At 35.2% G+C, this 23355-nt stretch overlaps 2 protein-coding genes across 2 annotated transcripts in view; one reads left to right on the top strand and one right to left on the bottom strand.

Moving 5' to 3' along the window:
• ITGA4 (integrin subunit alpha 4) overlaps positions 1-18226 on the top strand; it is a 40609-nt gene extending 22383 nt beyond the window's left edge. The window contains exons 18-31 of the mRNA XM_069860781.1: positions 1335-1489; positions 4658-4807; positions 6035-6111; positions 8717-8867; positions 9608-9706; positions 10147-10226; positions 10582-10668; positions 11235-11325; positions 12043-12150; positions 12425-12544; positions 14547-14666; positions 15176-15274; positions 15470-15589; positions 16449-18226. Coding sequence (XP_069716882.1) covers positions 1335-1489; positions 4658-4807; positions 6035-6111; positions 8717-8867; positions 9608-9706; positions 10147-10226; positions 10582-10668; positions 11235-11325; positions 12043-12150; positions 12425-12544; positions 14547-14666; positions 15176-15274; positions 15470-15589; positions 16449-16541 — 1550 coding nt within the window. The 3' untranslated portion in view covers positions 16542-18226. The remainder of the gene's footprint in view (positions 1-1334; positions 1490-4657; positions 4808-6034; positions 6112-8716; positions 8868-9607; positions 9707-10146; positions 10227-10581; positions 10669-11234; positions 11326-12042; positions 12151-12424; positions 12545-14546; positions 14667-15175; positions 15275-15469; positions 15590-16448) is intronic.
• Positions 18227-19789: 1563 nt separating this feature from the next.
• CERKL (CERK like autophagy regulator) overlaps positions 19790-23355 on the bottom strand; it is a 55129-nt gene continuing 51563 nt past the window's right edge. The window contains exons 11-13 of the mRNA XM_069861005.1: positions 22753-22849; positions 21361-21536; positions 19790-20566 (exon numbers count right to left, since the gene is read on the bottom strand). Coding sequence (XP_069717106.1) covers positions 20485-20566; positions 21361-21536; positions 22753-22849 — 355 coding nt within the window. The 3' untranslated portion in view covers positions 19790-20484. The remainder of the gene's footprint in view (positions 20567-21360; positions 21537-22752; positions 22850-23355) is intronic.

Genomic DNA, 23355 nt, shown 5'->3' with positions numbered 1-23355 from the left:
AATGTGCCTGTTCACAGAATCATGGTATTGGTATTTGTGGACCATTAATCTGAGTTTAGTATAAAATGAAAAATTAAAAACATGGATACCTTTTTTTAGCTCAGAATTGCCCCAGAACACAGAGTCATTATACTTTTATTGAATTTAGAATTGAATTCTAGTGCCTACTAGAACTGCCAGAGATACATGGCCTAGAAGTGACAGTGATGGTAAAAAGTTGAGATATTGCAAGGATGAAGGTAGAACTCCAAGTTGTCTCTTGCATCATTGATGTAACCTAATGTTTTGATGGAAAGTGATTCAGACAAACAAAGACTAATTTTTAGGTGTCTATCTCGGTTGTGAAACTAAAGATTTCAACTTGCGCTGTGCACAATCATTTGGTAATATTTTTACATGTGTTTTGCAGCAGTACTAGAACAGTCCCATCATAGATAGGCTATTTCTGGTACCGGAATTAACTTACCTGACAGTGGCATGATTAAATTCACACTCATACTTTTGAGCTACATTGTTATGATGCCATTTCAGGTGGTCCCTTACATATTATTATAATAACTAGATCCATCATTTTGATAGGGTTTTGAGTGAGTTAGTATATCGTTAGACTTCACAAAAAATAGAGTGCGCTTATTCTGTCAACATTTTCTTTTACATAGCTCCCCAGGGGAACATGTTCTGCTTTGCATAGGGCCCAACAGGAGTGTCTGTCAAGTCTGTCTGAGGTTTCCACATGCAAATATCGGGCTGTTGCTTTGCACTTAGGTAGGGGATTAATGGTGGATGAATGTCTTAATGTAGAATCAAATGGATTATTCAGCATGACATTCATGTCCTCTAAAAGTAGTCCTCCCAGGCATGGACCAAACCATATGGAACTGCTGTAGGTGCAGTCTTTCACTCTGCAATAGGAAAAAAGCATTCCCTTCATAAAGCTGCTTAAGCACCTAATCGTACCATTATGTTTTGTTATGTAAAAAAGAAGGAATCCCATCAAAACTACTGAAAAAATGTATCTTGTATTATGTTTTATATAATGTGTATTTTGCTTTTGGCAAAAGCTGTTGTTGCTTGAATCAATATCTATTGGATGGAATATTCACGGTGAACTTATTTAAAATAATTTACTAAATTGCCTGTGTGCTTTTAACCTACTTGTGATCTGCTATTTGTAAACTCCAAACAGCCCTGCAAAAACATGGCATGTAAAATTAAATTGCTTAAGTCTTCTATGTCGAAAGATGTAATTTCTATCACAAATTTATGAAAATTGTAACGCATTTTAACAAGTGGGGGGTTTTTAACTTCTTTTTTCCCTGGGTTTAATTTTGCAGTACTGCTTTATAATCTGAGCGTTGACGTGGACAGAAAAGTGGATACACAAGCAAGATTTTATTTTTCCTCCAATGGAACATCTGATACAATATCAGGAAATGTAAAGATTCACAGCAAGAATATTGCCTGCAAGAATCATCCAGCATTTATGAGGGTAATGTAATTTTCAATATGTCTTGCCCTATAAATCCTTTGTTCTCCTTTGAAAAGCACGCCTGCTGCAAAAGAACCTATTTTGTTTACAACTGCATCACATAATTTTGGAAATTAAATACTTGTGTTCTTAACTTCCACAGTCATCATATTCTGATGCTTTATCAGCTTTCTGTGGGGAAATCAGTGGGTCTGCCATCTCTTATGTTGATGAGAATGTGCATAATAATCACAGTCACAGTGACGATGTAGGACGTGAGCATTCTTGGCATTTTTCGTTCTCTTATATGGATCCTAGCTTAAGGCCTGTTTGGAGCATTCAAGAAGATACAGTATAACATACCTTTTCTGCTGAACATTTCTGATGGGACTTTCCTACTCCTTAATGGAAAATCTTTAAACTTGTAATTACACAGAGAAAATGTTTATTATGCTTTTTCCTTTGTAACTATTTGAAAGAACACCTATATGGTCTTGCTTCCCTTTTTAGTAAGCTAGAAACACCTAATAAGAAAAGAACCCATTCCTGATCCATAGGAAGTGAAATGAAGTTGATTGCTACAAGAGAGTTTGAGGTTTATAGTGTGGGGGTTTTGTGAATTTCTTGCAAGAAGCCAAAGGCTAGCAGGGCGTGAAGAAGAATGCTTTCTTGGAATTGTTTGATTTCTCCCTACAAGGGATGCAGCGCTTACCAAGGGAAAAAAACAGGGAATCGAGGTGGAAATGGCGTAGGAAGAGCATTCACAAGAGTTTCATAAATAAATTTAGAGCTGAAAAATATGAAGAATGTGCACTGTGCTGACAGAGTGATCTGCCTGCTCATGAAAGGGAAGCCTGTACAGATATGTCCTTGGACACATCAACCTGAATCTTGGACCAATTTAGTAGTGAATGTGGTTACAGTTCTCTGTCTGCGCAGGTATGGAGATAACTTCGTGGTAGAAGAAACCTTCTTATAGAAGTGCTTCAGAGCAGAAGCTACAGAGGTAGAAGGGCTCTCAGGGCAAGTGGGGGGTTCAGCAGGAGGCTGTTACAGACCTGCAAGATGTTAGCTAGCCAGGGAGGCCTGTACGTACACCTATAATAGAGATGGTACCAGCTACTCAGCAGGAAGAAATTGCTGTTGGATCAAACTCTACGTCTGGCGAAGCCAGCAGCAGCCATCCTTTGAAATTAAAGATGGTACTGACTTGGAAATAAGTTATTAGGAATCTAGAGAGTAAGATCCTAACACCAGTAGTAGTCTCAAAGTCACTGTTGTCCTGGAGGAAATGAACTGTTGTATTCACTCTTGATGTACCCCTCTGAAGGATGAATGAGGGACCTGTCTTGACAGTAAAAACAACTGCAATCAGAACAAGGATATAATACTTTCAAGGCTGTTGACTGGACAAGAAAGAATAAAGTGAATCACTTTATCAAGCATCTTAGAAGTTTGCCTATTCCAACAAAAAAAAAAAAAGGAGAATAAATGGGAAGAACATAAAGCCCTAAACCACAATCAAACAATAAAAACTAGCAGACGCAGAGGAACCATGTTTTATTAAACTCAAAAAAAATAGACTTATGTCCTGTAAGGTCTTATCTAAGAGGGGAAAGAATTCTGTAAAGAAATACTAAGAGCATGGAATGTTTAGATGTAAGGAGAAACAAGGGTTATAAAAATAACTTAATGCTTAGCTTTTTCTTTAAAATCCTCAAGGTAGTCATTCTGTGACCTTTTGAAACAAATATCTTGTAGAATGACTGACACAGCTGATCCTGCACAGAGGCTGGCAAACAGACTTAATTTTCTACAGCTACAAGAAACCTGCAGGGAAAAAGCTTTCCGTGTATTTTTCTTTGTCCTTCTTTTTACTTATATTTTGTTTATGACACCATTAGAAGCCAATTCTTTAAAATAAAGCTTTGGGGTAGAAAGGAAAGCTTATGTTATCTACTGGAAAATTGCCCAGATGCATCTCAACTGGTAGTTGCACCTAAGTGAGTGTTACTTACAGGAGCAATGTCAAATTACCCAGATACGTATAAGAGTTCTATAACCTAAAAGAGATCTGACTGTCAGCCAATCTTCTACAGATCACTGTACCAGCATCAGCAGGTATTTGTGTGTAGGAGGAAGGATTTGATTTGGCTTATCACTTCCTTTAGTCTATCATTAGTACTTCTTCCATATAATTCAATTTTCTTTTTAATTGTTAATTAATACCATTATAAGCATCTCTTTCCACCCACTGAGGTTTCTGTGCTTGTGTGAAGCTCCTGAAGTTAAGTAAGTGGGAATGGCTTGCAAGAGACAATGCACATTTTATGTATTTTGAGTAAAGACTAATTAATAGCTAATTAGTATAATGGAAGTAATATAAAGCAGATGCAGAGAAGACCTTGTGGAAAATTTATTTTGAGTTACTTAATATGTGATTTGGCCAAAGCAAGCTTGCAGATAAGAATTAAAGTAGTGGCCATGTGGAGGGACAATCAGCGTCTGTCTATCTCCTACATTTGGGGAATAATTTAGTCAGGTTTGCTATTGTTAGTACTCAGTGCTTCAAGCTGTTCAGTTTTCACAGGTAGGTACTGTACACTCTGATCTGCAACATTCCTACACAGTCATGGCTTCATGTACAAAATCATCTTTTACTGAGGATTTTAATTATTTTTAATACAGAACAGGAAATAAAGAGGCAGAAAAATAAAATCCAGTCATGACCTGATTTAGTGGTACTGTGAGAAAACTCCTTTGGATTTTATACAGAACTATCCATGGGTTTTGTCTGGCATTATCGCACTAGTTAGCTGTCTCCATTTTAGCCCTTTTTTGCCTATCTTTCTATTGGGACAGTACAGCATTTCACAGGTGTGTAAGGGAGTATTATTGGCAGAAGTAGGTTCACAGTTCAGTAGAACTTATTTTAATAAAAGAATCTTCCTTGCTGAAATGCCCAGTGCTGACATTGAATGTATTATGCTTTTCTGCATTTCTGATTACCTCTTTCAGCAACAGAGACGTCTGGACAAGTGTATGAGCCATATGGCATATGAAATTATTTTACACGTATAAAAAAAAGTTCCTGTTTAAGTTAGTTCTAGGGAACCTTATAATCTTTAAAACATAAGCATACATGTCTTGTCTTATATGATTAACTCATTAGGTTTCCAATTTTCATAGAAAGATGTAAGGGATATCTTGACTCCTGTACGTGTTGAAGCAAGTTACCATCTGGGGCATCATATTCTACAGAAAAGAAATGCTCAAGAATTTTCACCCCTTCAACCTGTTCTTCAAAGGAGGAAAGAAAAAGATGTTATAAAGAGCAAGGTTAGTGGATGAGTACTCTTTTCAAATGCAGTAAGTAACAGTAATGTTTTTAATCTTCAGTAAAAAAAAGCTTCATACATCCATAGCGCATGAAGGAATGTATTTTCCAGAGTAGTACCCTGTGCCTTGATCTTAAGTAATCAAGCTTAAAAATACCCAATTGTAAGATTTTTGCTTTTTTTTTTTGTAAGAAAAAAAAGTACTATGTGCAGAGAATTTGCAAGAATATATAATATTATATATCTCAGAAAACACAAGCATGAAATTCACTCTTTGAAATATTCATTCTTTTTCAACCATATAGGATGTATCTCTTTCCAGTACAAAATTGTTTGTTAAGATTAAGTCTGTGTTAAGTGCACAATAATGTGTTGGTATTAATCCTGAAGTTTCAGTGATGTTGCTGAAGTATTATTTCTGTGAAGGTATTGTAGGTTTTCAAACACAAGGTCTGTAGGGGAAAAAAAAAAAAAGGTGTATTCTGTAGCCTTAAATTGGTATAAAATTAACTTTTCTCCCTGAAAAACCATTGAGTTCACAGGCTTTAACAAAAGCCAGGATATTCCAAATTTTTAACTACCAAATGGTTGTAAACATAGTATGACTTCACAAAGAGTAAGCTTTGTGTAATTCACATACAGTTGACTGTCAGAACTCAGAGATACATAAAAGCTCCTTTTAAATGGCGCACTCTTGTTTTTAATCTTCATTCAAAATTTTGGTTTAGAGTCAGAGAGAGGGTGTTGTTGAGTATAGTGACATTAAACATGCTCTATAGCATTCTGATAACCAGGGCTTGGACATGTGCAACTCATGGTGTCTCTACTCTCATCAGACCTTACTTGTAGTATGATAAGTAAAGTTTACCCTTTGCAAAAGTTTCAATACATAATGTGCTGTATCACAGGAGACTGCAAAGTATGGATCCTCTAGAACACTCAGCCCTTTTTATGTACTAATATAAAAAAAAATCAGCTAACCATATGCCCACTGGTTTAACTGTTTGACAGTCTGAATCTGGAAAGCCTCTCTGATGTTATTCTGAGCGTGCAGAACACATTTGGTAAGTGGGAAATTGTAGCTTGATTTGAATTGTATTTAGGAGCAACAGCCATTAGCCAATTCCAGATACTTGGTAACAAGTTGATAGGCTTTTTTTTTTTTGAAAATACTTCTACTCGTTATAATATGCATAAAACACAACTGCCTTCCTTTTTTCTTCTACAGTTTGTTTTTGCAAGGTTTTGCACCCAAGAAAATTGTTCTGCTGACTTGAGAGTTTCTGGGAAAGTTGCATTTCCAAAGTAAGTATAGTTTCATTTCTTTGAAAGAGGTTCAATATTCCTTAATCTTTTTTTTATGTAAAGAACATTAATCTGTAAAAATCACTGTGGACTTCCTTAGAAAATAATGAGGAGTACGGTTGTCTTTAGTTGGAGAATATTTTTAAGTAATAAATCTTCCAGGAAGTGCAACAGAAGTGTATGTAATTGAAGAACTGTTCTTGCATAATAAGAAGACTGTACAGTTTATAAAATATACCATCCTCACAAAAGGTTAAACTTGTGTTCATCTATAACGGGGCTAAAAGACAGTGGACAATACATACTCAATATGTAGACATTGTAACTGCTGTTAAATTGACAAACTAGCAATTATTTTTGCAGTTCTTATGAAGATAGTGTATTTGCACAGTACAAAAATGTTACTTCAGCTTTGTACTAAGACATTGTCATATTTATTATTTCAGTTATAAAATAATTGTCTCTCTTTCCTCATTTACTTAAGAATATTATATCTTCAGTTTTATTCTGCTCATTGAGACACCAGATGGTTGAGTATTAAGTGAGGTTTAGACTTTTTTTCCCTACATGAATTGGCTTGTATTTTCTAAAATTAATTTTGTTTTGTGATTTTTTTTTTTCATTTACATCCCTAATTTTTTTGTGAACACCTTTCAGTATGTTTGTTTTTCCCATTCCTTCCAATTAGGTGTCACCTTTAAATCCTGTTATTATACGAGATAATTAACGCAGTTTGAAAGTATTTAAATACAACTACTGTCATCTTGCAGAATCTTTATTAAACCAAGCAATGCTTTGTGAAATACACTTCTATTTAGCATCATCTTAGAAATTTTTAAGCCATGTAGCATTGTTTCTATTCTAAGTGGATTTTAATGATTTGATTATAAGTTATATATTATCATCACAAATTTTTCTTTATTATTATTATACTTCAAAGGAAGAAATATGGGCTGTTGGTTTGTAAAAAGAAATTGGACCTGTTGTGAATCATAGCTGTTTTGGTATTTTGTGCATGACCAGGATTTTCTTCTGTAATTTATCGCTTTTAAAGTTTATTCTACTTTAATCAAGTTACTAGGTTTATCTCATTGAACAGCCTAAAATGACACCAAAAGATGATGACAATCACATAACACTGATTAATCATACCTGCATGATTCTGAGCACAAGTTTTTTTCATCTTCATAGATTTCAGATTAAGATCAGTATCTTTCTGCCTACTTCAGCACGTGTCCTATAGCATGAGTCTTAAGCCCTTTTTCATTTTCTTAGGCTTGAAGGTTATCATAAACTTTTCAGAAAGAAAGCTTATGCAACATTTTCATTCATATTAGCAATTCAGTTCTGTAAGTACTTCAGAGTTCTAAGAAAGGAAAACAGATTACAATGTACCTGCATTAGGTACCAGTAGTAGATTTTCAGTGTAAAGAAATAGGCTAAATATCTTGATAATTTGTGAAGTACCCCCTTAAATTACATTGTGTTCCCAGAATCTCAATTAAAACTAGTTAGGTGTAAAACATGAATTTATTGTGTCTAGACAGAATTGCATTTGTTATCCTTGAACAGCAAATACTCTTAGACTTAAAAGAATGAAATCAAATAGTGGTGTCAACTGCTTTACTTACTGAGTTATGAGACTTCACGTATACACTATCATGTTTTGTTTAAATTGCTTAGATTTTGGCCTGCTCTGTAAATTTCTAGTCCGCATTATGCGTTTTTTAATGAAGAATGAAATATGATTACCAGGGAAAAGCTCTAGTTCAGCTTTGTTGTAGTCCCAGATGTGCACCTGGTGCTTTTGTGTACTTGCATGTTAAGCTGGGAGTCATCTTTGCGACAGTTTCTTGTTAATGAGCTTGGCTTTAATGCATGTAAGAAGAGTGAATGGTAAGCATATAACTAGTAAAGGAAGTTTACAATTTAACCTTAACTTAATCAAGCTCCTGAAATGTTAACATTGTGTTTTCTTTAATTCGCTTTTGTCTTGGAACCTATCTGTTTATGCAGTGCTTTTACCTTCTGTTGCTTTTCTAAGTGCCAGCTTCTTTCCCAAAGGTGTTCAGTGACTCATACTTTGGTTTCAAGCCAGAATATCTGATAAATGTCTATTTCTAAGCAGCCTTTCTACAAGTCTTAATTAAACTTCAATGTCAAGCTGAAGTTTACTTTTAACCCCCCATATGGTGTCAATACTTGTAACATGTTTATAGAACATTACATAGATCATAAGAGGGGCATATTCACTTGCCCTCTTTGTGACCTGTTTCTTCTTTACTCAATCCAAGATTTTGAGTACAAAGAGTGAATTTTGAAGTAATGTGGCAGTGGCACATTGCTATTCTTGCCTTTAAAGGAAAGGACCTATTTTTTAAAAGCATGGCTCATCTGATAACAGATTTTTTTGATTAATCATCTTATACCTTAAAAAGTACAGGAGTTTACCATCGTATAACTGATGTAGTACCTTCAGTTACAGGACTGGTCTCCAGCTGAGCTTTGTCAGAACCAAATGAAATTAACTGAAAGAGCAGTGGAGGAAAGTTTTTGCATACAAGCTGTATATAAACTTACTTTTCAATTATTATTATTTTTATAGGCCTCATGAAAAGAAAGCATACCTTGCTGTTGGAAGTATGAAGACTTTATTGCTGAACATTTCTCTGATTAATGCTGGTGATGAGGCTTATGAAACTGTCCTCCACATTCAAATCCCTAAAGGCCTCTACTTCATCCGAATTTTAGAATCGGTAAGAACAAGAAAAAGAAAAATCTGTCAAACTGTAATACTGTGCTGTTTTCCTTTTTCAGCCAGACATTTTACAAATTATTTTAATGGATTGTTGAGTTTCTTTAGATACTGAAAAGTAACATAAACACACCAAAAAGCTAATAAAACTCCGGTTTTCAAGTTCTCCGACCAACAGCTACCTAAGCCACATATGTGGTCTTATCAATACCAGTGACATAAATCATTTCAATACCAGAATGTAATGGTAACAACTACAATTTTTAAAAATGGTTTCTAAATGTATTTCAGGATGATACTGCTACTTTTTATCGATGGCCATGTTTTCAGTTATCACAAAGATCTCATTGGATCTGCTCTTTTTCACAGATACAGTCTCACAAAGAAGTCACACAGCTAACTGCTGTCTTTCTGCCTTTTTAAAATAACTGCGCTCTGTGTAGAATCCCCCTGACACCTTTCAGAGATTGGCTTTAAACTTGAGTGGGTCTGGGTCTGATGCATACATCTTAGCTTCACCGTCAGCAATCAGAAAATGAAGGAATAGGATGATGATACAGTAATCAGTATAAGGATACGTTAAAGTAGTCATGAATGGTATGGGAGTTCTGTATATTTGCTTTAGTGAAATAACAAACACCTAGATCAGGGAAATATAAACCACCCAATTTCAGTGTGTGCATGCAATTTGGAATGTTTGAAAAAAGAAGTTTTATTTTAATAATGTTTCCTTTATTTTAGGAAGAAAAACAGATACATTGTGAAGTACTAGATAAAGAAGTTAATGCAGTAAAACTTGAGTGCAGCGTTGGTTATTTATATGTAGATCAAAAATCAAAGGTAAGCTATGTATGAAGTTCCTGGCTTTAAAAACACTCTAAATATGTTATGAGTAATTTAAGGGGATAAAACCCTAGGTTTTCAAAATCTCTGCTTCATTCCTAACTAATGTCTTTTATCATATTGGTATCTGAATCTCTCTGCTACTTTTAAAATTCGTTGTTTAAACACTCTCTGGAATAATTCATTAAGGGACAACATTGTTTGTATTATGCATCAACTGATTGTGCTTGAAATTCTAAATCTGTTTAATAAAAGGATTTTATTTAAACTGTGTTTAAGATGTATTATCATTTGATATAAAAAAAAATTGAATTTTTTCTTTATATCATTTGATATAAAAAAAATTGAATTTTTTCTTTATATCATTTGATATAAAAAAAAATTGAATTTTTTCTTTATATCATTTGATATAAAAAAAAATTGTATTTTTTCTGCAGCTGGATTTTAGTTTCCTCTTGGATGCAAGCTCGTTTACCAGAGCAGAAGATGACCTCAGCATCATCATTAATGCTACATGGTAAAGTCTTAATAAAAATTGCTCAATGAAAAATATTACTAGCCTGGGAAAACAGAATAGGGGACACTGGAAAGACTTAGCAAAGCATAATTGCAAGAAAACACATTAGTTGCAAATATGTAGAGAAAGGGAAATTACAAAAAAAACCCCAGATAATAGATATTTAAATAATGAACAAGTTTCTGCCTGTATAAAATGTTTTGTTGGTTTTTTTTTTTAGCTGCCTGACATGTTATTAGAAAAAGTATATTTTTGTTTTGATAAGCTGAACGGTCTATTTAATATTTGTTTATAGAAATAATGCTTAACATATGATCATACATTTGATACTCATTTTTCTCTCATGTCTTTATAGTAAAAATGAAGATGGGAACATGTTGCTGGATAACACCCTGACTTTATCTGTGCCTCTAAAATATGAGGTTGAGTTAAATGCTCATGGGTAAGTCAACTATAGTTGTTTTACCTGCACATCCATAGAACTGTTGTTTTGTAATTCCCAAACCTTTTAAGCAGAAGCTTAAAACCCAGGTATGAGATGGCACAGCTGTCCTGGTGTCTGACCTGTACAATTCTAAGAGTTTATTTCCACTATTGTCAGATGAGACCAGTGATATCTATGGTGCTTCAAACTTGTCCCTTAACTGGCAAATATTATTTTACGAACTGGAATAGTTTTTATGGAAAGAAGTATTTAATAACAGCACAGCAGATCCTCAGATTCTTTGCTTAACAGGGACCATGTTCTAGGCTTGTTGTGGGGCATTCATGGAGCATAGTTTAGGGTGAGGATTTATGATTTTTTATGATTCATCTGCCTTTTTGTCTTTTTTCATCTGCCTCTGAGGAAAGAGTACAAAAGTAGAAGACTTCTACTCAGTGTTCCTAGATTTACTTAAATGTGAACTCGGATATTTTCTTAGAACCAGTCTTAATGGAGATAGCATGGAGCTGAAAGTTAATGATATACAGTAATCCTATTAATTAACAACTTCTAAACCGTTGTAGATTTGTATCACCAGCTTCATTTGTTTATGGAACAAATGAGAAAGATTCATTAGCCACATGTATGAAGGAGAATATCAACTTCACTTTCCATGTAAGTTTTTCTTCGCAAACTATTATCCTTGTTTTGAAGGTTAATGCTTAGATTTCCAATGTATCTAATGATAGTCTGTATAGTCAATAAAGGAACTTTTTAGTCAATAAGGGAATTTTTTGAGAGTACAAGGGCATGGTGAGCAACGTCTGTGCGTTAGTGGTGGGAAGTGGCTGTTGAATTCCTCTTTGAACAGTTTTTGTCTTGGACAATTTAACACTGAATGTTCAGATTAAAAATACTTGGTATAAGCAGGACTGAAAGCGGTAGAGCAGTTCTGACTTGCCACCGCTTCCATTAAGAAACGCTTTAAAAGGAATTATCTTACGGTAAGCAAAAGGAACTAGGAGTTCCTTATAAGAGGATCTATAGGTATCAGATTTGTCTCCAGTGGATTAAAAGCAGGAGTTAGACATTAATCTTTCCCATTTCCTTCTGCATATTCTCCCGGAAGGCAGTCTGTATGATCTCAAGGTAGTCATCACAGATTAGCACTACTTACTCAGTGAGTTCAGAAAAGTGAAGGGTTCAGTAAGCCTACAGAATGAATTAAACAAAATGTCAGTTCCTAGCAGAATCCATTTTCATGACAGTCTAACAATGCACGTGCTACCCTATTCTGTGAAGTTTTATGTATTTATAATTTTTTTATATATATATTCATTACTTGAATAGCTACCATGAGCAAAGCTTTAAAGATAACTTTCTTCCCCCAAGGTTATCAGTGCAGGACCAAGCATGGCTCCAAATACAAACTTGGAGATAATGATACCAAATGCTTTTCCACCCAATAACTTCAAATTATTCAACACATTGGATATTAAGGTAAGCACAGATTACTGAATATAATTTTATTAGCTATGTGAATTCTATGAAAAAGAGAAGCAGAACAGAGCAGAAGCAGGTACTAAGTATATATTTGATTTGTTATCTGTGGTGAAGCAGGGTGAACAAGAATAGGATAATCTTCAGCCCAATCTGTTTTAGAATTCTGAAAGTAAAAGGTACATTCCTTTTGAGCTTCTTGCCTTTCAGAAATCTGTATTCTGATTATGATCTGATGTTTAATTTCTAACAGTGATGTTATTTTTATTTCCAGACAACAGTTGGAGAGTGCTTCTATAAAAAATATCCCAGAAACTGTAGTGCAGCAGAAAAAAATGAAAACATAATCAAGGATGTTGTCACATTCTTTTCAAAGCCTGCTAAGAGACAAATGGTAAGGTCTGTCTTTTAGCATCAGCAGGAAATAAATGACTATATGCATGAGCCTTAAGGCAACAGTTTATCTTATATAACGAGGTCACCAGTGCAGTCTTCCAAGTATTTGAGGTGGGACCTGTGATAAGTTCAATGCAGTCATAAGTGACTTTAGTGAAAGAGGTGAGAACTGAGATGAGGAAGTTGATTGATGAAACGTTGCTGAAGTCAGCCTGGCTGGCAGTCAGCTACAAATTGCTGCTGAAAAGTTATGTAACTGAATGAGTGGGCAAACAGAATGGCAGATAAAATTCAGTAGCAAATGAAAAATTATGCATGTGGGAACAACATTTTAATTACACAAAGTATGCAGATCAAATATTCATTGCCCTTTCCACATCAAAAAAGTGTCATCAAATTAACTAATAGGAAGCAGTTAAAAGAAACAGAAGTAGTACTCGTAGTGGAACATCTTACCAAAGGGTGATATCAGTGCTAAAAATGCATCGATTCTACGGGAGACTGTACAAGTTAATGGGTCTGAAATCCATTAAGAATTTAAAAAAATATGGAAATCATTTTTGGTTCAGGAATTTCTCATTAAGAATTTAGTTAGGAATTTCTTATTAAGCATTTGCGGGAGGTTGGTAGGATGTCATACATGTCTGGCCTGCTCAAGCTCATCACTGTACCTGCTTATGGACTCTGCTGGAGACCAGATAATTGATTGTGTATTCTTCTGGTTTTCGCTGGGTGAGAGTATATTTTCTTCATAGTAGCTGGTATGGAACTGTGTTTTGGATTTGTGCGGCAAACAGTATTGACAAATACAGGGATGTTTCTGCTTTTGCTGAGCAGTGCCCCTTGCCCAGCGCTATGGCCTTCCTCAGTTTATTGCTAGCACAAGTGACAGTGGGCCTAGAGGGTGAAAAAGGAATAGGCCCTGGGAGGGGTCAGCTGGGGGCAGCTGTCCAGCTGACCAAAGGGATATTCTTTACCATAGGATGTCATGAGCAGCAATAAAACTGAGGGGCATAGGGGGCAGGGGCACTGCTCAGGGAATTGCTGGGCTTCAGTCAGTTGATGGTGAGCAATTGGTTTCTATTTGTATTACTTGTCTTTCTTGGCTTTTGTTTCTCTTATTTTCTTTTTCGTTAGAATTTATTATTGTTTTATTTTATTTCAGTTATTGAACTGTTCTTATCTCAACCCATGTGTTTGTTTGTTTTTACCCTTCCCATTCTCTCCCTCATCCTGCTGCAGGGATGGGGGGTGGTGAGCAAGCAGCAGCATGGGGCTTAGTGGCCGGCTGGGGTTAATCCATGACAGTAGTCCTAACTAGAATTGTTACTCAAGTGTTATATTTTCGAGGGCACGTTATCACAGAAATCTGTGTCCTGTAACTTGCGTTTGATAGAGTACAATTTTGTTTAAAACTTTCATCTTGAGGAAGTTGGACATTTTTAAATATGTTAATGTAGGACTTTAAATAAGTGTGTTAGAAGGAACATCAGCCAATTGTTGAGAGACAGCCTGTACTAGAATATCAAATCAGAACTTAGGCAGTGCAGTCTTGGACAAAGAATATAAGCTTGTGGTTTTGTCTTCTACAAAGATGAGGGAAATGGTGCCTGTTGTCAGTGTACAAGTGTAAGGATCAATCAATTATACTGTTTATACTGGATATCATATAGGCATTGCCATTTATCATTCTTGATAAAAGCTAACTCTGAAGTAACAGTGTAAAACCTCAAACATCTAACCAAATTATGACAATAGTATTTTTCATTTAAAAAAAAATATTATTTTTTAAGCAAAATTATCTGTAACAATTAGGTTGGTCCCTGTACTGTTCCTTTAGCACCTATGGCTGGGTAGTGCTGGATTACAACCTTGAGTTACACCCTAACTTTTCAAGAACAAACATGGATCTTTTTGTTTTACTCTATTCCTGAATGCCTTTAATACTGATATGATAATGTTAATAGACTTAAGTTTTAATCTTTCCCTCCCTCGTGCAGTACTGTATGAAAACTGACAACTTTTGCTTACAAATATATTGCAACCTTGGAAACATGGAAAGTGGAAAAGAAGCAACAGTCCAGTTGCAGCTGGAGGCTACTCCTTCACTTTTAGAAATGGTAAGACAGGAATTTTCATATTCAAATATTTCACAGCATATTTGCAGTATCCTCTTCATATAAATTCTAGGGTTTAATATTTTTGCAAACATTATGACCAAGTCCAAACATTTTAGGTGTTAACCTATTTTGTGTTTTCAATGCTAAATTTCAAGGTGATATATGAAAAATTAAAACCACTGAAAAATACGTATTTTAGATTATCACTTTCTTTTATAGTATGTATTACTTTGTCTATTTTGGCTGCATTATGTAGGATTGGGATTTAATTTCAACTCATAATTGTACTTTTCTAAGAAAAGCAGCATGAATGTGGACTTAAGTAAAATCCAGCTGGGCTTCATTCCAGCTTCTGGTACTAATTTGTTTTGTGATCAGAAAAGGGCACCATTGTATGTTTGCATGAGATTCTGTTTCTGCGAGCAGCTGTGTTACCATTTTTGCTGAGCAGAAATTAATGTGTTGAAGTTATTTTTTTAAAAGATAGGATTTTTTTTTATCTTAATCAGGATGATGCATCAGCACTGAATTTTGAAGTAAGAGCAACAGCCTCACCAGAAAAAAATGCAAAAGTTATTGAGCTACACAAGGACAAGCAAGTTGCATATGTAAGAATTCTCTTAATGATTTTGTGATAAACTTGCTAAAGTAATTCAAATTGCAGAATTCTGTAGAGTTGTAGACACGAGTGACTTATATAGTGTTAATTACTTAAGAATGTAATTTAATTTTCCTGGTTTGTTTTTGTATATTTTGGGGGTGGAAAAAAATGGTTATCCCTAAACTTATTTTCTGTTTTCCAGGTCTATTTGGAAGGACTGCATCACCAGAAGCCAAAATACCGTGTTACTGTGCTAATTATTGGAATAGGCTTAATAGTTGGTGTTACCTTGTTTTTGCTTCTTTCACTGATATTATGGAAGGTAAATTTTCAGTATTTTATAATTGTTCTCAAGTCAGGAATTCACGCTGTTGATGGATCTTTGGGGTGTTTTCTTTTTTTTTATTTTATTATTTTATGCCCTTTATAAGAAACATAATTCCTCCTGTAACTTGTGTTTTTTCAAAATAATTCTCCATTTTCCCTTGCTTTATCTTATACGTTTTTTACATCTTTTGTTACTCAACACCACTAACACCCTTCTCATATTTTAGATGGCATCTTACGTTTGAGATTACTTATATAACTTAGTGATATCAAATAGAGCCTTTTTGTTGGATGGTCCTCCACATTTAATGTCACTTGATGCATGATGACTAATAGTCTACAACAAGGTTTCATGCCAGAATAAAATGTTTCAAATATTAAACTGCAACATAAATGCTAAGAAAAATCCTGTGCATAAGTAAGAGAAATTATGAAGCAGATTCTTTGACAAGCAAGAGATTAACTTCTTTCGCTACACTCAGACTTTCTCCATCCATTGTTTTTCCCAGGGAAGGGAGGTGTAGAAATTAAATAATTTAAAATTTTCCTGTTAATTATGATTTCACTCTTAAAAAATACTGAATTATGCGAACTGTTATTGTTCACAAGCCCACATGTCCGTAGTCCCTTCAGGAGCATATCAGCTTCCCAAAAAGTAAAAGAAAATGCAGACATGCTTTTTGACTGATGAGTAACACTTGATTGGTATGACAAAGCAATGGCAAATACCATCATTCATAAATACCCTATATATGCATTTTATTTTTGTCTTTCTTTTATGGTTTAGATTTGATAACAAATATTTGCTAACAACAGATTACAAAATTATGCATTATTATTATTATGTATTTCAGATTGGCTTTTTCAAAAGACCACACAAACCAGTCGCTCAAGACAAGAACAGAAGAGAGAGCTGGAGTTTTACAATTGTGAACAAAGATGACTAAGATTGCAAATAAATGTCTGATTTTTAAATGGAAGAATTTAAGATGCAGGTTAATTCACAGGAGAAACAGCGGTGACAAGAAAACAAGTCTTAAGCTCATTCTTTCTTACAAAATACACTTTATTTCCTTGAACTGTTTGGAGGACTACACCTTGGAGTACTGTTGTTTTTCTGAAATGAAAATGGTAAAATAGTTTTTTTGATGTCTCACAATAATATTTGAAATGCCGTATATATCTGTTTTAAAACAGAGGGAAGAACACTAAAGATAAAGAGAAGAAGAATTACTTACCGGAAAGAATTTCTAGAAAGTTATAAGGTTTGGCCAGTCCTGAAAAATAAGATCTCAAACTCATTAGCACAAGTTATTCTATTAATTTTCAAGTTTCAATCATCTTGATTAGACATTCAAGAAGAAATTCTCTCTCATCTTGCTTTGGCAGTTTTACAAGGGTAACTTAGCTTGCACCAATGGAAGGACCATAAGCAGAGTGCAGGGATGTAGAAAACGGCTATTAGAAGCTCTCTTGGGCTTCTGTAGGTAACCTCATAAGCTTTGGCTTCCCTGGCACAGCCACAACACTGCAGAGACTTAGACACCCAGGCAAGCCAGAGCCAGGAAGGTCAAAGGTGGATTCAGAGCAGGGAGTTCTGTGGGGTAGCCTGGAAATGCAGCACAGAATCCTTTCTCAGGTATAGAAAGAGTAATGTATTGGAGACCATAATTTGTAGCCATCTTTAACATGGTACTTGCAAGCACAACAGAAGTAGTTTCATCCTTTCCTCAGATATTGCTGCCATGATGTTTTGAGCTTCTCCAATGAAATGTTTCTATGTGGGGTTTTTTAAAGCAAGTATTTATTTTTATTTATTTGAAGATTTTTCTATAGTACTTAGCATAGTAGTGTTTAGTACTGCCATTCTTCCAGGACCTGAAAAAAAACCTTTAAAGACTTCACGTGAAAATGAAACAAGAGAAATGCATACTCAAAAGACTCCAACTGCCAACCTTACTGGGCCAAATTCCATCTTTAGATGTGTCATGGTTTACCTGAAAGTACTTAATAAGGAAATCATTGGGAGAGCTACTGTGGGTTCTTGTGAAGCTTTCAGATAAAACGCTATGCAGACAAGCATCCTCAGGACCCATTTAGCAGAAAGGTAAATCACCAAATAGAAGCATGGTTCAAACCACTGCTCTGCTACTACAGGAAGTTTCTTCAGCTAGATAAGTTTGCACTGCCACCTAGCTTTGGTGAAGTAGTAAAATCCAGGGGGAAAAAAAGTTACTTTGCTCCCCAGTACAACTGGCAAATGTACAGCTTCTTCAAGAGCTGAATGTATTGCAATATGGCCTTCCTTGCCCCGCCTGTGACATCTTTCTGAACTGCAAGGAGAAATGAATGTAACCAATACATACTTTGAAGCTGCACCATCATACAAAAATTGACTTGAGACTCAAAAGTGGTCGAGTGCCTTCAATAACAGTGTTTGGTGCCATAAAAGCCACCTTATCCACAGATTCTAAAAGTATTGGGGACCATTTTGTAATTTCACTTCATTTGATGCCAAAGATGTGGATTGTTCTAAAGTAAATTTTCTCTCTAAAATCTTCTGAAGTGTAAGGACAAATGAATGTGCATATATTTTTAAAAAAAAATCAAAATAAAGTATGTGAAGAATGAATTTTTTTTTCTTGCAAGTCTATGAAAATATACACAAAGTGTTTATCTTCCAAATGGCTTTAGTGCATTTTCACACTTCAACCAAAATATCTTTGAACAGAAGTTAGTTTGATATGACAGAATATTGTAAAAAGTCTTTCCCAAATATTAGAAGAAGCATTAGTGCATTTTTTTTGTATAAACAATGCAAAAAAAAATAATTGAAAACAAAGCATTTTATTTATCTTTGAAATAGTTTATATAAGTCAGTATTTGTGATAATGTTGCCTTGAAAATTCTGTACTACCTATTGAGATCTTATTACCAACACGTAAATGTCTGCTGCCTGTTTTTAGGACATGAAGCAAAATTCAATTAGCTTTTATAAACCAGGTTGACAAAAACCTGGTGTCCTGATGGTGGCAAGGTTACAAAGTATCACTCAATTTCAGTTTTTAATTTCTTTAAAAAGAACCCAAACAAGTTAAGCACCTGAATGCTGGTTCTTCTGCAAGTTCAATTATTTTGTTAGTTTTCAGCTATGTAATCATATATGTAAACATTTAAATCTCCTAAATGTAGCTGGTATCTCCTAGACAACTTCAGGAAGCTTAGTTTGAATTATCTTAACACGTTAAAAATATTTGATGTGATATATCAGTTAGATTAGTTTAACTGGAGACTACTCCCTGCAACCCAGATGATGAGTATAAGCTGAACTGAGAGGTTCCAACCAAACATAAGGAAAACCATTTTCCTCATGAGGACAGCCAGACATCAGAATAGGGGTGGAGAAGGGTGGTGTCTTCTCCAGCCTTAGAGGTTTCAGGGCCAGACTGGATGAAGCCTGAGCAACCAGTTCTGTGCCTGCTCTGAACAGCAGAGTTGGGCTAGTGCCCTGCTGCAGCCCCATCAAGCCCAAAGGACGCTGTGACTCTTAACTGTATGCAGGCATTAACTCCAGTGCAAAGAGCAGCCATAAGATTCCTGTAATGATTAATTGCCTACAAAGGAGGCATTCGATGGTCTATGAATTTGGCCTTTACGACTGGCCAAGTTTGCCTACAGAAGCTGCATAAGATTTCCAACAAATAATAGCTTGTTCTTAGGAGACAAATAATCATCTACAGTAATTCAGGTGCAGTATTTCTTTGCCTTGTATATTTATCACAGGTAAGAATTTTTCACAAATAGTATTTAAAATCAAATAAAATTGCAGCTATAGATCTCGTGCAAAAGCTTAGGCCCTTGATTTAACAAAATGTTAAAGCACAGTCTTTCACATTATACTTGACTGCTTACTGAAGAACAAATGTAAAGCAGCTCATTCTACCCACAACACAACGCAGCTTTATACCACTGTTTGCCAGCTGCCCTTGGAACGATTCATAGACAAGTGACCAAGAAACTGTTCATTACCCCCGTGGTCCTGCCATCAGACAAACTTGTCGGTCTGCTACTTTTCATCACCTCAGAGAAAGCCCGTTCCCAGAAAGAACATAGTACTAATTTGCTGTCATCTCAAATAACTGTATTGTAGATTTGCAAAATTATGTCCTATAGGGAAGTTATAAAAATTTAAGTTGACTCCATGTTATTTATCATAACTGCTCTCAGCAACAACAAAAACTGTGCTGGATATCAGTTCAGTTCTAGCATAGGTAACTATTTATTTTGTACAAAGAGTAGTCTTTAAAATACATTTGAATGAAGAAAAGACATATAAGACATCAGCATATTCTTTTGTATTATTGTTTCACTAGAAATTATTCAGAAGCAAATACATTAAATCAACATCAAAATTATAACTACAAATTGAAGTACTTGATTTAAAAAAAATAAAAATATTTGCCACTATCTTTCAGCATGAGGTGGTACCATATCTCCACTCACCAGCTCTGTTTGAGCTGGATTACCCAACAACACGGATAGCAGCAGCAGACTTAAAAGTACCTCATACAACATTTATTACAAAAGCTATAACAATTTTAAAGAAAGATTTTCTTCTTTCTGATGGACATATCTCAAACTCCAAATTTATAAAAGATCAATATAATCAGTTTTCATTTTTTCTTGTAAAGCCTCACATTTACTTTACAGTTAAATACAATCTGATACAAATATATAACTTAATAAAAATTTAAAACCAGAAGTATTACAAGCATCCCAGTTAAGCTCCTGCTACAACAACTAAATTAAGTTGAAAGACAGGGAATTTGCAAAGCTGTGAATAGAGGTGAGAAAAGGATTCTTTAATACAGAACTTGCAGTGTGTCCCTTCTATATGCAACTGCATGTTGCTTGGGAACTCTCCAGGTGGTCGGTGTTCACTCCATAGAGATTAATAAGCTGAGGATGCACCCTGTGAAGTGAGGAAATCAAACTTTATCAATTTCCTTAACTCTTACAATGGGTGTGCCTCTTGGGGCTTTGAGGCAGAGGGACAGAGAACAAATATGTATGAACTGCTACATAGAATAAAATCAGGTGAATTACATCTTGACAATCTCCATAAGGTCATCTTCAGAAGTATATATGATATATCCTGTAATATGACTTGCCTTCTATTTTACCTACCAGGCTGTTACTCTGAGCTCTCTGTCTTCAACTAATCCTGTGTGTTGTGGCAGAAGAATGAGCCTCCACCCATTTAATTCCATTGAGAATCTTCCTATTTCCCTCTTTATTCATACTCTCTTTCTTAGATCCTAGTTATAGAGACTATTTTCAAGCAGCACTGAGTTTCCCACAATTGAACAAGATATTTCTATTAATCTTACACACAGAGCTTTCCAAGCAGGAATCCTTATCCCAAAAGGAGCTCCTCCCAGGAGTCACATACCTTGATATACTTCTGTTTTCCTCTAAGAAACAGAAGGGTCAAGTAACAGGCAGAAAGAAGAGAAGCAGCAGCACTGGAAGCTGATGAAGCACTGGAGAAGAAAGGCTACGTGGGTCGTAACAAACCTTTCCAAAGATGGGCACAAGGCGACAGGGCAGAGGCCCAAACAAGGGCAAAGAGGCCATTGTGCAGCGCCTACGAGTACAATACCTGGGTTTGGTGCCATCTGTATTATATTCAGATGTAATACATTTAAGGTTGCATTACTAATCTGTTACGGCTATACAGTCCATAAATCTAACACTTAGCCTTACCGAACATGAACTTCTGATGCTTCTTTCATTAAGTCTCCATCTATATTCCAAGGGTAATCTCCTTCTGCAGAAGCAGCATTCAAATATGTATTTTCTTTGGCATCAAGCCCACTTTTAAGCCTTGGTTGTACTTTTACTTCTTGAACTGTGTAGGTCTCAACAAAGGGAAAATTGAACTAAACCAAACATAGATACATATCAGATTAAGATGAAAGATATAGGTGGTAGCTTAGCAACAAACGGGATTAATTGAAATTAAAAAGCTTGCTTTTTGTTTTGCCTTAAGTCTTTTGTCTTAAGGGAATACTTAACTCAAGCTTTGACCACACGAGGCATTATATATTTCAGCTAGCATTTATAGATTAACATGTTATTTTTATCCAAAACAGTGCCTCAGAAAAAACCAGTAGTGTTCCATTTGCATTCCAGTATCAGACCTGCTCAATCTACAGTTGAGGTGGTATCTTTTACACAGACCAAAATGGCATGTGAAAGTCCAGGCAGATTTTTTTCTTGCTGTGTTTATCATTACCAGTAATCCTGTCCCTAAACAAGGTTAGTTAGAATTCTAGTAAATGGTCATCTTAAGTTTAAAGGAGGGTTCACATCTCCTTGTCTGATTTCTAAATACAAAGACAGAGAGAAAAGTAACACCTTCCTCCAAAAGCATAACTGGAAAGCATTAAACTATTTCCTAAATGCTAGGGCTGTCACATGGAATTGTCTCTCCGCCAAACTCTATGTCTGTTGATGAATTCAAACCTAAACCTTCTTGTAAAAGTGTTTTCACATAATCCTGAGACATTTAAATAAGCACCAGTGTGCTTACGCTGCGACTTGAGCATTTAGGACAGCAATAAGGCATTGTGTTTGGATGCTTCATTTTTCTCTTCAATGACAGAACCATGACCACAGTTTTGAAACAGAGTCCTGCAAAAATTTGTAACTAGGTGGAACACATACCTGCTAAAAATCAATGGCCACGATCCACTGCTACCAGCACAGCATGCAGTGATCTGCTGAAATTATGGTCTTTACTTGTTTCTGACAGAGTTGCATGATGCCCCCCCCCAAGTCTGTGTTCTTGATCTCTGTACTACGCAAAATTTAAACACAGCATGTGTTCCCTTTATTGTGGTGAAAGGGGTTTACATCCATAAAACTATGGTACAACACAAATACAATTTAAACCTCAACAGATGGGCTGAAATAGGCTAATCGGTATTAGTCTAGTGATTTAAAAAGAAAAAAAAAATCAGAGAAAAAGGGGGCTAATGTATTCTGACAGGAAGCTAAGTCTCCTTATGAGGATGCTAACATTAACTCTTTCAGCTTGTCTACCTTCATGATTAACTGCTCTTTTTATAATCACTGAAAAGAAATTTACAGTACCTGATTTTTTACACTGGCATATCTTTTCAGATGTTTCATAAACTCTGTTCGAGAAGTACTTTGTACAACAATAAGAGCCATGCTTCCATTATTCAACCTGAAAAGCAGACCAATTTAGTTCCCAAACGAAAATTCATAAATTTGTAAGTTTAACAGGTTCTTCGCTATTCTAGACTTAGAAAAAAACAATAAAATAAAATCTAGCAAGGTTAAATTAATAAAATAGTCTCAATGCTTTTTTAAATCTTTCTGCCACCCCCACCACCCCCAGGCAGACCAATATAAACTATGCAAATGAGGTTACTTAACATTGATATATTTATCAATTACATACACCCTAATAATAAAATTGTGCTCCCTTATCAATATTTGTTGAACATAATACATACAATTTTTTTTAAAAAATGCTCTTCTACTTAACAGATGCTTTAGAAACATTGAGGATCATAAATGTATCTTTTCAATTTTCTCTCCCGCAAAGTATTAAGTATGATTACAGTAAAAGCTACAAGGCAGAGCTTTATGAATCAACCACTCCCATGATGCAAGCAAGCACACCGCCATTATATCATCAGTGCAGATGTGTTCACTTCCCTCCTCAAT

The sequence above is a fragment of the Phaenicophaeus curvirostris genome, chromosome 7, assembly GCF_032191515.1.
Source record: "Phaenicophaeus curvirostris isolate KB17595 chromosome 7, BPBGC_Pcur_1.0, whole genome shotgun sequence".
NCBI lineage: Eukaryota > Metazoa > Chordata > Aves > Cuculiformes > Cuculidae > Phaenicophaeus > Phaenicophaeus curvirostris.
Note: the sequence above shows the minus strand (reverse complement) of the source record. Positions and strands in the feature narration are given on the sequence as shown.